The sequence below is a fragment of the Typopeltis vanoorti genome, chromosome 7, assembly GCF_054136105.1.
Source record: "Typopeltis vanoorti isolate ZY-2024b chromosome 7, IOZ_Tvanoo_1.0, whole genome shotgun sequence".
Taxonomy (NCBI): Eukaryota; Metazoa; Arthropoda; class Arachnida; order Uropygi; family Thelyphonidae; genus Typopeltis; species Typopeltis vanoorti.
Window position 1 is genome coordinate 26,947,418 of NC_143555.1, and position 14,243 is coordinate 26,961,660.

At 35.7% G+C, this 14,243-nt stretch overlaps 1 protein-coding gene across 3 annotated transcripts in view; it reads left to right on the forward strand.

Annotated features, from left to right (window-relative positions):
* The window catches only part of Epg5 (ectopic P-granules autophagy protein 5), a 923,436-nt gene that overhangs the window by 594,619 nt on the left and 314,574 nt on the right, over positions 1–14,243 (forward strand). For all 3 annotated transcript variants that reach the window (XM_090395201.1, XM_090395199.1, XM_090395200.1), the window contains exon 32: positions 13,592–13,789. In XM_090395201.1, coding sequence (XP_090251327.1) covers positions 13,592–13,789 — 198 coding nt within the window. The remainder of the gene's footprint in view (positions 1–13,591; positions 13,790–14,243) is intronic.

Genomic DNA, 14,243 nt, shown 5'->3' on the forward strand with positions numbered 1-14,243 from the left:
GGATTTTCACACATCTGATGAGATGGTGATATGTAGTTGAGCACATTTGTCTCCAACTGCCGTTGTATGGTCCTTGCCTTGTGCAGGGACTGATTCCTGTTGGAAGGTCCACTGCCTACCATGAGACAAGGTGTTTGACAGGGGCCATATCACAGGTTCCAGCACAATATCTTGATACACTTTGGCAGAGGATTTGACCTCTATCTCCTAGAAATGCAACTTGGATGCCTTGATACATCACCCTTTCTCTCCAAACCATAATTGACTTGTGGCGATGGCCTATGGTCTCTCTGAATCCTGGGACATGTACCCAATTGTTTTGGTGGTTAAATCACTTTCAATGGTAAAAATCATATCTTTGTGTCTGTTGTTGATGCACCACCAGAGAAGTGCTTTTGATTTTATCATACTCTGCTGCAGTAGTTGTGATTTAAGGAAGTGTCCAGTAAAATAATGATAGGCTCTCATCTTCAAGTCATCTGTTATTACATGTGACCTCATTCTCTGTGTAACGTTCATCTCTCTCGCAACATCACTTTCTGTGCTCTCACAGGATTATGGTGGAGGCGTGTTCACAAGACAAGAAATTGCATCCTAATACAGCATGGTTGAGCTATTCTTTGGTGGTCAGATGCATCTTCTCTGTTATTATAATGGTTAATAGTACAATATACAAACATCCTACTGATCCCATTTATTCTTAGCTTGTTGAAAATATCAGGTGACTGCATTCTAACCTTTGAAGTCCTATTACATCTCTATGGCTCTCATAATCTCCCCCACTGCATGTTAACCCACACAGCTAGACAGCTGTCACTCTACTAAAAACCAATGAATGTTGGCCGTGCATAGGACCACTAATTGAACTAGGCTTGCACGATTCTGTGAGCAGCACTGGGTTGTTCTGAAGTTGTAACAGTATTTAAGGCAAGACCGTGTAGTACATAATCAAATTGCTAAAACATGACCTCCTTTTAATCAACCCATGATGGTGAACACTAAGAATACTGCTGTTATTAACCCACTTTCATATTCTAGTTCTTTTCAACTTCTCCAATACCTTAACTAAAAGTCCAGATATACAGAATGCCCTGCAATTTGTAGCCTTAGCCTTATCATCACTTTGTGAAGTGGAACAATTTTACCTTCCACTACTTTGGGACTAGTTCTATTTCAAGATTCTTGTTAAACAGGTAAGCCAAGGTTGATGCTAACTCCATGGAACATTCCCTTAAGATACATGGAGATATGCCATTAAGTCCTCTTGCCTTATTGACATCTAGCTTACTTAACTCTTCGTATATGTGTTGCTCACTTACCAATCACTCTTCTCTCATCACTTCATCTTCTGATTTCATACTGAGAATAAAATACCCCTTGGTAAACTGCTAACTGAATACCTCAACTGTGTTCAATGCAACAGTTACCAATCCACTACTGTCATCCTAATCTTGCCACATATCAAAAAACTCCCAAAGGTTTTTCTTTGTATGATTTGCTAATTTCTGGTTATACTGCACTTTTGCTGTCATTAATAACTGTGTCACTCCCTGGCCTGTTAGTTAAACTCTTCATGCCAGTTTTCATCATGCTTATTCATCTTCTGCTGCCTCCAAAGTGTCTTCTTCTTTCAGCTTTTGTGCTTAGTTCCCCCTCATTCATCTACTTCACACCTACCTTCAGCCTTTTGACATTTAAAATACTTTCATACACTGATGCTGTTAAGTAACTCTTTGTCAATTTCCATGCTGCATTTATATCCCTCTCACTTTACCTCTCATTCCATGCTATAGCTCCAGCTGTCTCCTAAGCTTTTCATAATCACCAGCTCTGTAATTCCACTTATCTCCCTTCCTAGCAGAAGTTGGAATATGTCCAGCCACCACAACCCAGGTGATCACTTCATGATCACTCTCACCAACTGGAGGGAAAGTCAAAACCCTACTCACTCTCACATCCTCTGGTGAAATGATCAGATCTAAAACTCTTCATCCTCATGTGTTCTCCTTTACTTTTTTACAATTTTTGCTCAAAAACTTGAGAAATTAATTTCCTTATTCTCAAATTCCATTCCAGTCTATATTAAAATTAAAATTACCCTTCCTGTGTTCACTAACCAAAGTTGCTTATACATTTCTTCATCTCTTCCTTCCATATTCCTTGACCTATAGCAGCATCTGACTAAATATTTCTTCCACCCACCACACTGCTTCAAAACCATTGCTACCATTTCTCTCTTTTATGTGTACCTTATGCGAACATAATTCCTCTGCTTTCATCAGTAGCACTCCATCATCCTTGTCCTTTCTACCTCAAGAAAAATGCATTGATATTCTCATCAAGATATCACCCTCATTCAACCATGTTTTCCTTCCAGCAATTTTTGGATGAATAAACTCAATCAGTGTAATTTCAGCTCCCTGATTTCTGATACTCTTGGCATTTGTAAATAAACATAACAGTTCACTTTTAGGTCCATGACTAGTCCTATCCTAGCCATCTGTTGGTTGTGATTTCCCCACCACACCTGCACTTGCCCAGTCACCTTTATTACCACTTATCCCCATATCTCTTCAGTATAAACTATCCCACTCACACATACTGATCTATTCCATTCCTATGCTGATCATTCCATGCCATGTCTCACTGTACACCCGGGCTTCTCCGGTTTCCTTGTTCCATTTGCATTCTTTTTCTTTCTTTCTTACTTACTTCATCACTCTCACAATACTATTCCCATTGCCAAGCAGTTCAAATCTCTCACCTGTTTTTTGCTTCACCTCTTGCTTTTATCACACACACACTGCATTTCCTTCTAGCAACAGAGTGTCCATCTCACTCTCATCAGTAACCTCCTGATATCCAACTCTACATTCTCCTTATGTCCAACTAATTCATTCATTCCCACAGCCACCACTCTTTTTTGTTTCCTATTAATTTCCAAAGCATGAATTTTCTTGGTCACTCTTCCTCTTAGAAAATGGACCTTACAGAATCTCTCATGAAATCTCCATACACAGCTATTCTTGAGTCATTGATAACTTTTACTCTTTTTACTTTCATTCTAGTTCTCATTCCTGCTTCCTTTCACTTTGCGTTCTTTCATTTGCTCAGTCTCACTAACTTTTATTTCATTATTCACAGTCTTTTGCATCCACATTTATGCTGATCATTCATAGTCTAGCAAAATATCGCACTTTCTATAAATATGTAACCTTCTCTTGTTTCTTATTCATTCTCTCCAGAAACACATTTTTCCATACATATGAAAATACATGCTATCAAAAATAATATTATACTAAAATGCAAGCAATATCTCCAATTATTATACAAAACGACTCTTATCTTTTCTGGAACTCTTTACTAAGGACACACATGTTCAGGTCCTCTAGCAGCAAAAAAAAGTAAAATCCATAGCCCACACACATGACACTAATATACTAAACTTTACAACCTTTTGTTGGTAGGAATTACATTAAAAGAAAGAAAAAGATATGTTAGGAAGGTAGTAGTTTAAAGCCAGATGAGCATAAAAGAGTATAGAATATAAGAATGGTTGTAAAGTGGGAATTTTGAGCATAGTTGCAGTTTGGAGTACTGTGGTGTTCATAAGACTTACTGATATGTAAGATATTCTTTGGGTGTTTTTTTACAGTTCCAGAAAACACCACCTGAAATGTAAAATGATCTCTTAATTTCTTCAGTTAAGGCAGAAGCACTTTACATTGCAGCCAGATCCAGTGTGGTATGTGAGAAAACCCAAATAGTGTAATATACCACTTATCATTCATCAATCCTGGAATATATTGGATGGGATCTCAGGGTATTTGCAAACAGTGTAATGAGAACTTTATTAATAACCTCGGCAACAACTTTTTATGTTCCTGCACTCAAACAAAGATAAGGGAAACAGCAGCTTAATTTTTCTTGGACTTAGAATCATATGACATTCATTCAGTAAGGAAAAACTGAAAGCATCATTCTTTCCCAAAAGTCAATCTTTGCTGCTTCCCAGAATCAAGGCCTTAATAAACTAATATTCCAGTAACATCAGAAAGCAAGTTCATCGATTCATTTTTAACAGGAAGCTGGCATTCCTTGCACACATTTTCACTTAAGAGAAAAGTATAAGTGATTATTTAACATCTTGCCTACCCTGTCTTCTCCTATATTGTGTGCTGACCAATGTTTCTTACATCTTTTATACAATAAGAGAAGACAATGTATACAGGATATTAAACGATCTCTTAATTTGCTTGCTTCAGCTGAACAAGTGGACTGTGAGGTTGATACCCATTCATTCAGGGGATACAAATAATTTGTGGTACATTTCATACATCATCAAATGCTATATGTTTTTTTGAAGCGAAAGAATCCCGCTGTCTCAGTTTGATGGAGGTAATTGTCACTTAACTGTACTTGAAAAATAAAATCTTTTCCTGACCATCTACATGAACTAATGCTTCTCTGTGCCAGGAAATTCAACACACACACACACACATCAGTCCTCCATTGATCCCTTTGGTATGCATGGTGTTAAAGAAATCAAAAAAAGTTCTCGGCATTGCTGTATACAATATTGCCATCACATAACTCAGTGGATTGCACCTATCTCCATCTCAAATTTATGTTTTTGCAGCCTTTTTCTCTCTACTGTTGTGGGGAGAGGGGAATATTATTTTGATTTCTTTTTTTCTTATGCATGTAATCCTGTTAATTACACCATTAATAAATTACTATTCAACCCTGAGTGGTTCAAGTTTTAATTTCAAAATAAAAAGAAAACACCTTACCTAAACTACAAACCCAACTTGCACACAGATTTGTCTTAGGATATCATACTTATAACGTGTCCTCTTAAATTAATCACTTTATCCATTAAACTCATTAAGAGATTGAGTCTAACAACTTTATAACATAACATAACTTCAAAGCCCTGGTATATTCTTCAGATCCCAACTTGAAATAACACGAAAAAACTTAATCTGCACAGCTTCCTTTCAAACATATAAGCTAACAGATATTATCCTGGACATAACTTGTTAAATTTTTATTTCTTGCTACAGAATTTTCATTCTTTCTTGAATTTATACAGTAGAAAAACTAATACAGAACTTGTTTCTTTCTGTATAAGAGCAGCATAACTCAGTTGAATTCTTCCTTCATCCTAAATGCACAGAACAGTGAAATAAAACCTATCTTATTCCTTGATATGACTGCTGCTTTCGATCGTGTTTGGATCAAAAAATTAATACAAACAGTACTTGATATTGGAATTAGAGGAAACGCTTTAATCTGGATTGCTGATTTCATTAGAGGAAGAAAGATCAAAGTCAGAATCAATGCAGCAATATCAAGAGCGGAGAACCTGGGCTCGGGTTCCCCCAGGGCTCAGTACTCAGTCCCTTACTATTCCTTCTGTATGTCAAAAACATTCGCCCTTACCTTACAGAAGACAAAAAAGTAACTTGCTATGCAGATGATATAGCCATCTGGCACACTAGTGCTAAAATCAAAGAATCAGAGGAGATTCTAAACAAATCCATGAGAGGATTAGAAAAATGGTCAGATGAACTTAAACTCAAAATCAATCCAGACAAAACAAAACTAAGCACCTTTAGTACAGACAGGAAAAATAGACATTCCTACTATCCCAAAGTCATGATCAACAACAAGCTAATTGAAAAAGTTGCAAATCCAAAATACCTTGGTGTTATGCTTGATCAGGAATTACGTTTTGCACAACACATCTCTAACACTTCCAACAGAACTCTAAAAAAATTAAATATACTGAAAAGGCTTTGTGGAACAAATTGGGGGCGCAAAGCCAAAAATCCTCAAAACTACTTACACTACACTAATAAGGCCAATAATGGAATATGCAGCACCTATCTGGTCACCTTCGGCCTCATCAGTAAAGAAAAAATTAGACAAAATACAAGCAAAAGCATCCAAGATTATCATTGGTGCAGTCTCATCCAATAACAACATCAGAGCCCAACAGGAATCTGGGCTTGACCTGCTGGAGGACAGACGAAAATTTGCCACCATAAAATTCATAAATAATATCGGAAGCTATCAAAGTGATCATTTCTCCCTAAAAACTTATGAACATTGGAACCAAAAATGCAGACATCACAGATCATCAACTTTACAATATGATGACACTATCAGGAAAGAAGTAGGTCTTGACAGCTAAATGCCCACATAAACAAAGAACCCCTATTTTCCAGTCCTTTATCCTCAAATACCTCCATAAATCTAAACCTTACCAAACTCTGTACAAAAAAAGAACCAAAAGAAATGCTCAAAGAAAAAGGTCTAAATACTATCAACCTTTTTTCATCCTCCAAACAGGTTATTTGTTATACTGATGGATCGTCAGACACCAATATGATTAATGGAGGCGCTGCTGTTCTCCTTCTACTCCCGAAAGGTGAAAAACTTTCAATAAAAGTTGGATCTGGGAGAATCGCTTCCAATTTTACCAGCGAACTCTACGCAATAAATAAAGCACTAGAAGCCTACTTAAAACTGTCATCATCTCAACAATCTGAAGGAATTATAATTTACAGTGACTCAAGATCAGCTATGGAGGCAATCAAAAATGGCAATACCAAGCTCACACAAGACATCCATAAACTCTTAAATCAACTAAAGTGTTTAGGTAAAAGTTGCATTTTACAATGGATTCCTTCTCATTTAGACATTGATTACAATGAAGCAGCTGATAAATTAGCAAAAGAGGCCAGAGAACTCAACCAACAAGACTCTCATATGATAACTTTTGCTGATGCCAATGCACTAGCAAAAGCTAAACTAATTCCACTGAAATCAGTGATACAACATCAAATTCCTGAAATCAGTGCTGACAGAAGGACCTCCACCATGATAGCAAGACTACGAACAGGACATTATAGAGGAATGAAGATCAATACAGATGATACGAGAACATATAGAAACTGCAACAACTGCTCCAATACAGAACTGACACCCACTCACATCTTTACCTGTCCGGCAATCACAGCAGCCTTGCAAGAAATAGATCCTAATCCTGAACAACAGCTCTATACAAACAAAATCATCAACATAGCCTAAGCAGTTCAAGGAGCACACAGAAACATCTAAGACTCTTCAAAGGACAAGACAACAACATGAAAATCTCAACAAGCTCCATTGAATAAACAACTTAAAGCTATTTACAGTTTGCCTTTATATGAAAGCTTCTGAAAAAATAACTAAAACCATATTCCAACAACCATATTCCAATTTCCCTTCAGACTGAGAATCTTAAACAATGCAAGTGGACATATTTCTATATGAACCGAAAAGCAAAAAAAGTTTCTTTCAGTTTTTAACCAGATAAATAATATATGGATTTACAAAAAAAAATTTCATTTATCACTTTTAAAGGATATCTTCTTTCAGTCTTACATTTCTAACTTCTCTTCTAATTTTGTACTTTCTGTTCAATTTACATATATTGAAGATGCAAACTTCACAATTCCCATTATGCTGTGTTCTTTTTACTTCCACCAATGGTCAGAAATACAGTACTTCAAATTATGCTCCACACTACCGTTCTGCACTATACTACTGTTTTGAGTGCAGTTCAGGAATGTTTATTAACTATAATTTTCTATAGAAACACATAGAATTAATAACAGTTCTTCATTTCAGATTTTCTTAACCTTGAAGTAAGTGCACTTAAGTTATTTTAGCAACACAAATATAGTGATTACTTTGGCACTTTTTGTATCAGTATGCATGACAATGTGAACACAGAAACATCTTACTTTAACATACAAAACGAAATACAGTAGTGCCTCGTAGTTCGTATTTAATTCGTTCCAGAAACCCATTCGAACTGAATTGTTCGAAGTCTGAATCAAGATTTTACATAAGAAATAATAGCGAAATAATCTGTTCCCATATCCAAAAAAAATTCAATAATTTTTTTATTTTATCTATTTTAGGTTTTTTAATGTTAATAACGTAAAAAAAATTAAAACTAAAATTAAGTTTTAAACTAAAAATTAAACATTGTGATATAAAAATAACAGTGAAGAATATTTTTTTAATATAAAAATCACAAAGACAAAAATAATGCTCCCGTTGTTAAGCGTCTTCTTTCCACTTCTTAGCTGGAGTTGAGAATGCTAATTCACGTTCTCTTTTTTCTGCAGAGAAGAATCTATTTAATGTTGTTTTTTGCTGACTGTTTTCTTTGATATTTTTAAAATAACCCATCACGTTTTCATTGAATAAGTTGATATTCCTGGTCACTACTGTCTTATTAGGGCCATTTTTCCACAATAGCTTGTTCTAACCCAAACTAAGAACAATTCTTGAAGATCGGCATTGGAAATGCATCTTTTGGCATCCTTCTCTTCCATAAAAATTTCTTTTTCTTTTTGTTGTTGATTGTGAAGATGTTGCAGTTCTTCTGCGGTTTTATGATCATCTATTAAATCCTCTACATCCTCATCACTCACCTCTATTTCCATAGCTTTACCCAAAGACACAGTTTTATTTACAGCAGACTCTTCTTCACAGCTTACTACTTCACTGACTGAAATACAATCTGGCCAGAGTTTTTTCCAAGCAGAAATCATTGTTTTAATAGAAACTTCTTTCCGTGCCTTATCGATGATCCTTAAGCAATGAAGAATGTTGTAATGCTCTTTCCAAAATTCTTTAAGAGTCAGTTCTGTGGCATTGGTTATTTCAAAGCACTTTTGAAACATAGCCTTAATATACAGTTTTTTGAAATTTAAAATCACTTGCTGGTCCATGCGTTATATGATAGAAGTGGTATTGGGTGGCAAAAACTTTATCTTGATTAAACTGAGTTCACCAACTAAATCCTCCTCTAAATTTGGGAGATGAGCAGGAACATTGTCCATCACTAGAAGAGCTTTTAATGGTAGTTTTTTTCAGTTAGATAAGCTTTTACAGTGGGAGCAAATTCTTGATAAATCCACTCAGTGAAAAACTCTCTGGTAACCCACGCTTTCATGTTGGCCCTCCACATAACACCGAATTTGCTCTTTATGACATTGTTCTTTTTAAAAACGCGTGGATTTTCAGAATGGTAAATGAGCAAAGGCTTTATCTTACAGTCTCCACTAGCATTACCACAAAGTAGCAAAGTAATTCTATCATTCATAGGTTTATATCCCGGTGTCGTCTTTTCTTCTTTTGTGATATATTTTAATTGTCATCACAATTAAAAACCTGTTGAGATACAAATCCCTCACTATCCACATACTCCTTAAAGGTTTTTACAAATTTTGTCCGCTTCTTCTACATCGGCACTTGCAGCCTATCCATGCATGGCAACACTATGGATCCCAATTCGTTTTTGAATTTATCGAACCAGCCTCTACTTCCTTTAAACTTCCGATTTTCAGTACTGGTCTCAGGTGTGCGTTTCTTAAGTCCACTATACAGATGTTTGACTTTCTCACAAATAATTCTCTCAGTAATAATGTCACCATTTAATCGCTTCTCGTTTATCCACACTAAAAGGAGTTCCTGGACTATGGCTCGAACATTGACACACCATTCGAATTGTGAATCAAATTTCTTACATTCTCAAGCGTTTGAAGTACGAGGCATCACTGTATGTGTTTAAATAGCTGTACTAAATAATACTATATTATTAATTTCTTAAATTTAAATTCATTTGTTTTAATTTTTAAATTCATAGGATTTCTGAATTTTAATATGAGTATTCTACACTATACTACTCCTCACTACTCTGAGAAGTCAGTTACCCCACCACTAGTGTACAGCAGCTATTTAGCAAACACTTAGAAAGGTGTATTCCAAGTTTCATCAATTATTGGTTCAAGATCAGATGGCTGATCTTGAAGAATCGTTAATCATCTGTTGGTTATACTGTTCTATTTCCTAATCCTCTTAATGTGTGTTAGATGCCATAGGAATGTTGTAATTATGCTGCTTATGTCATACATCTTGCACTTGAACACAACAAAGACAAACACCACTTTTAAATATCATTCTCACGGATTCTTTTTTCCCTTACAAGTTATATGCTCTGATTTCAGAGAGTACCGCATGCCATAAATTATTAGTATTGTTAAGAGAGACCTCCAGGGAGTAAGGGACTCATTGAGGGAGGTCACATACTACATGCACCAGCTATTATCATACTTATTCTTGAATCCATTCCAATCACACACCACCCTATGAGAGAAAATTGTAGCCCTCATCCCCTTAGTGGCATTCATTCTCAGCTTCCAAGGATGCCCTCTTATCCTTTCCCCACCATCCATAAATTTAAAAATTCCATCAACTAAATCCTGTATAACTTTCAAAAGTTTGTAAGTCTCAATCATATCACCCCCTCTTTCTCCTGTTTGCTAGTGTCTGCAGTCTACAAATTCTCAGTCTGTCTTCATAATCAGTATTCCACAATCCTGGTATAATTTTTAACTCTCTCCACTATATCAGCATCACAACGGAAACCAGGAGACCAGACCTGCGCACAATAGTCCAGGTGAGGTCTTATCAAGGCCTTGTAAAGAGGCAAAATGACATCTTTATCTTTATATGTGAACATTCATTTCAATATTGCAATTATCTTCTGAGTCATATTTGCAATCTACATGAGCACTGAACTTCAGCTTCCTATCTGTTAACACTCAAAGATCTCTAGCCTCATCGATTTCTTCTCGCATCATCCCACCAACATAATATGACATTGGATATCTCATCATATCAATGTGCATGATTTTACATTTACTGACATTCATATTCCCATGCCCACATTCTTGTCTATTCAAATCATTCTGCAAGTACTGCATCATCAGCAAATAACTATATGTCACCTGTCAAATCTTTCTCAATATCTTTAAATATACAGACTGAATAACAGTGGCCCAAGGACTGATCCTTGTGGTACACCACTAGTTACCTTAAATCTTGCAGACTCACATCCCCCATATACTGCTTTTTCATATCTGTCAGTCAGCCATCCTTTTCACCACACTAATATTTTATAATCCAAACCCATATTCTCCATTTTATGCGACAGTCTTCCATGCTGTATTCTGTCAAAAGCCTTAGCATAATTCAAAAGTATCATATTGTATCCATTCCCCTTGTCTAATACAATGGTAACATTATTATGGAATGTGAGCAAGTTGCTAAAACATGCCCTTCTCTTACTAAACCCATGTTGTTCATTGCGAAGTATGATTCAATGTCAACCCATCTCTGAATGCTAGCTCTAACCAGCGTTTCCCAAATCTTCACCACCACTCCTGAGATGCTGATTGGTTGATAGTTAGGTACATCGGTCTTTGCACTACCCTTGTGCAATGGGATTACCATACATTCTTTCCATTCCTGTGGAATCTTACCTGTTCTGAGACTCGAATTATATAGCCTGGTCAAAGAAAGAGCCAGTTCGTCTGAAGACACTTTTAGCACCCATGCTGATATCCCGTTAGGTCCCGATTGCTAAATTCTTATTCAATGTGTGCAACAGCTCTAATACTTCCTCTTCCTACATCTGAGTTCCATCAGAAGCAGTAGCAGTGAACTGAATGTTGCATACACCAGTTGATAGCTTTTAACAAAACAGGTACTCATTTGTTGAACAACTTCTTCCTCGTCTGTCTCCCTTACACCATCTGAATTCAGAAGAGTTATTCTTTCATATTTCTTTCGTTTACTTATGAGCATATTGATAGAAATCTCGTGGGTTCTATTTAGCTTCCAGATCTGAGTTTCTTTTAATGCTTGAACTTAGCTTTCTGTACAACAATAGTAACTCTTCTCGCCTGCTGCTTATAATTTTCATAACGGATATCATCCTTATGCAGACGGTATTCCTTCTACATCATCCGTTTCTTACAATTCTCTCACTTAATAAGATTACACATCCATTTGGCTGCTACCATATTTATTCTTCAAACTCTCAGGACAAATTCTGATATTGCATCATTTAAGTATTTTTTTAAATGCATCTCATGCATTGTCGATATTTTTCCCTTTTCTAAATGGAACATTCATGAACTTAGTCACTTCCCTAGTGAGTACTGAATGGTCATGTCATCAACCAGATTCAGAATAGTTATCTTTAACTAACACTAGAATCAAATCTAACACTGTTTAACCTTCAGTTACTTCTGTACCTCTCTTGTTTATAAATATGTTAGGCTTTGGCTGAGTGGAACTTGTTTTTAATTTTCACACAGTTAGGTATTAAATTGGTGTCTTGGCACCTCTTTAAGAAAGCTAACCTGTTCATTTGCCACGCCAATTTCAACTTCCATTTAAACAATATTGTGTTTGTGAAGATATTGTCTCAAACGTGTAGCATGGCTTATGTGTTCATCGTAAATGTTTAATTTTGATGGTATATATCAGAACACAGAATTATAAGTAAATAATTATTTATTGACTTATTGCTGATATTTCGCTGTTGTTATTACCAGCATCTTCAGAGCACAAAAATGCAGTTTGTTGCAAAATTACAACAGCATGGTGTAACAAAGGGACTAGTTTAACAAAATTGTAGCAACAACACAAAGACTAATTAGGCGCCTCTATCTAAAAAAAAAAAAAAACAGAAAGCAGGTACTTGTTATGTCTTAAGATGACTGTCTCCCAAATCTCAGGCAAATTTATACAGCCATATTCGTTGAGATTCGGAGTCTGTTTCAAGGCTTCTGTTGCTTCTAAGAACAATCTCTCTCTGACTTGTAAAAGCTTCTGTGCAGTACTTTTGTTTTCTTCCAGTTGATCCTGTGTACAGGGGGTATCCAAAGCATGGTCTTCTAGGCCCAACTTGCCATAGTGATAGTGCCAGATGTATCTTTTATGTTCACTGATGCAGGTGTCCAGAGTTCTTCCCATTTGATGTAGTAATGGCAGTGAAATATCAGCAATAAGTTAATAAATAGTTATTTTCTTATCAGTCTGTGTTATCATCTATACTGTTAAAATTAATCAACATCTTATATGATGCTCAAGTTCTGTCACCTCTCTTATGATGCAGTACAATCTTGCCTTCTTTCCACGTCGTTGGAATTTGACCCAGTGTAAGACTATTAAACATATGAATATTAAACATTATTAATATTTGCCTAGGCATATTATGCAAATATGCCTAGGCAAATGTCAACTTTCTGTCACATTCCTACAAAATACATGATGGTATATCATGAAGTCCCATAGCCTTATTAACATCTAGTGTACTCAATTCTGCATATATCTTACTCACTCAGTCTCTCCTCCTCATCTGCTTCTCTCAAAACTCTCCATGATGTCACATTCACAAAGGTGAGAGATCTTTAAGAACCGCTCATTAAATATCTCCATAAACTTGTATCCACCCATTTCACACCTATCTTATTTAGCCTCGAAACCTTTGGAATACATTTAGACATTACTTCTACTAGATAGTTCTTACATTATACCCAAGCTGCATTGATCTCTTTTCCACCTAACTCCTCATTCCATGCTACACTTTTAAGCTGTCGACTATCTATTATGATGTATAGTTGTTCAGTGTTTCCAAAAAAAGATATATATATATATATATTGCAATTTCTAGAATTTTATAGATGGCAGAGAAGATGAATTAAAAAATCTCTTCACTTTGGCTCTGAAGTATACTTCAGCAGGGAACTCTATTGCTAAATTCTTTAGACCCAGATGTGCATCAGTGAAAACGTATATTGAACTGTACAGCTTTGCTGTGGAAAATATTAAAACACCACTAGTCGATACTTTATTTGTATTGCTCACTAAGGTAAGATATTCTTCAAATCTCTGATCTTTTAAAAAATAAGTTTATTTAAGTTTCATTTCAACATTAATGAATATTTTAATTTTTAGATAAAGTTTCTTTAAAGAAACTGATTTTTTTATAGGTCCAGGTAATTGTTGAATATTAACACCTGTGTATTTTGACAGATATATAGAACCATTTAGCAAATATTGTATAAATTATAATAGTCATCCCTTGACCTACATCCATTTGAGTTACGTCCTTTTGAAGATACGTCTGTGATCCCATAATGGAATAAATAACATTTTCTGCTAAATATAGAGGACCTGAACCAAAAGATCATACCCCCTTAGCACTGTGACTATAACTGTTAAGGCACTAAGTCTCTTCAACGTGTTGAAGGAGAAAGCAGAACCTGATTATGACTACGAATTCAATGCTGCTTCTAGTTGGGTGATGAGATTCAAGCAGAGTT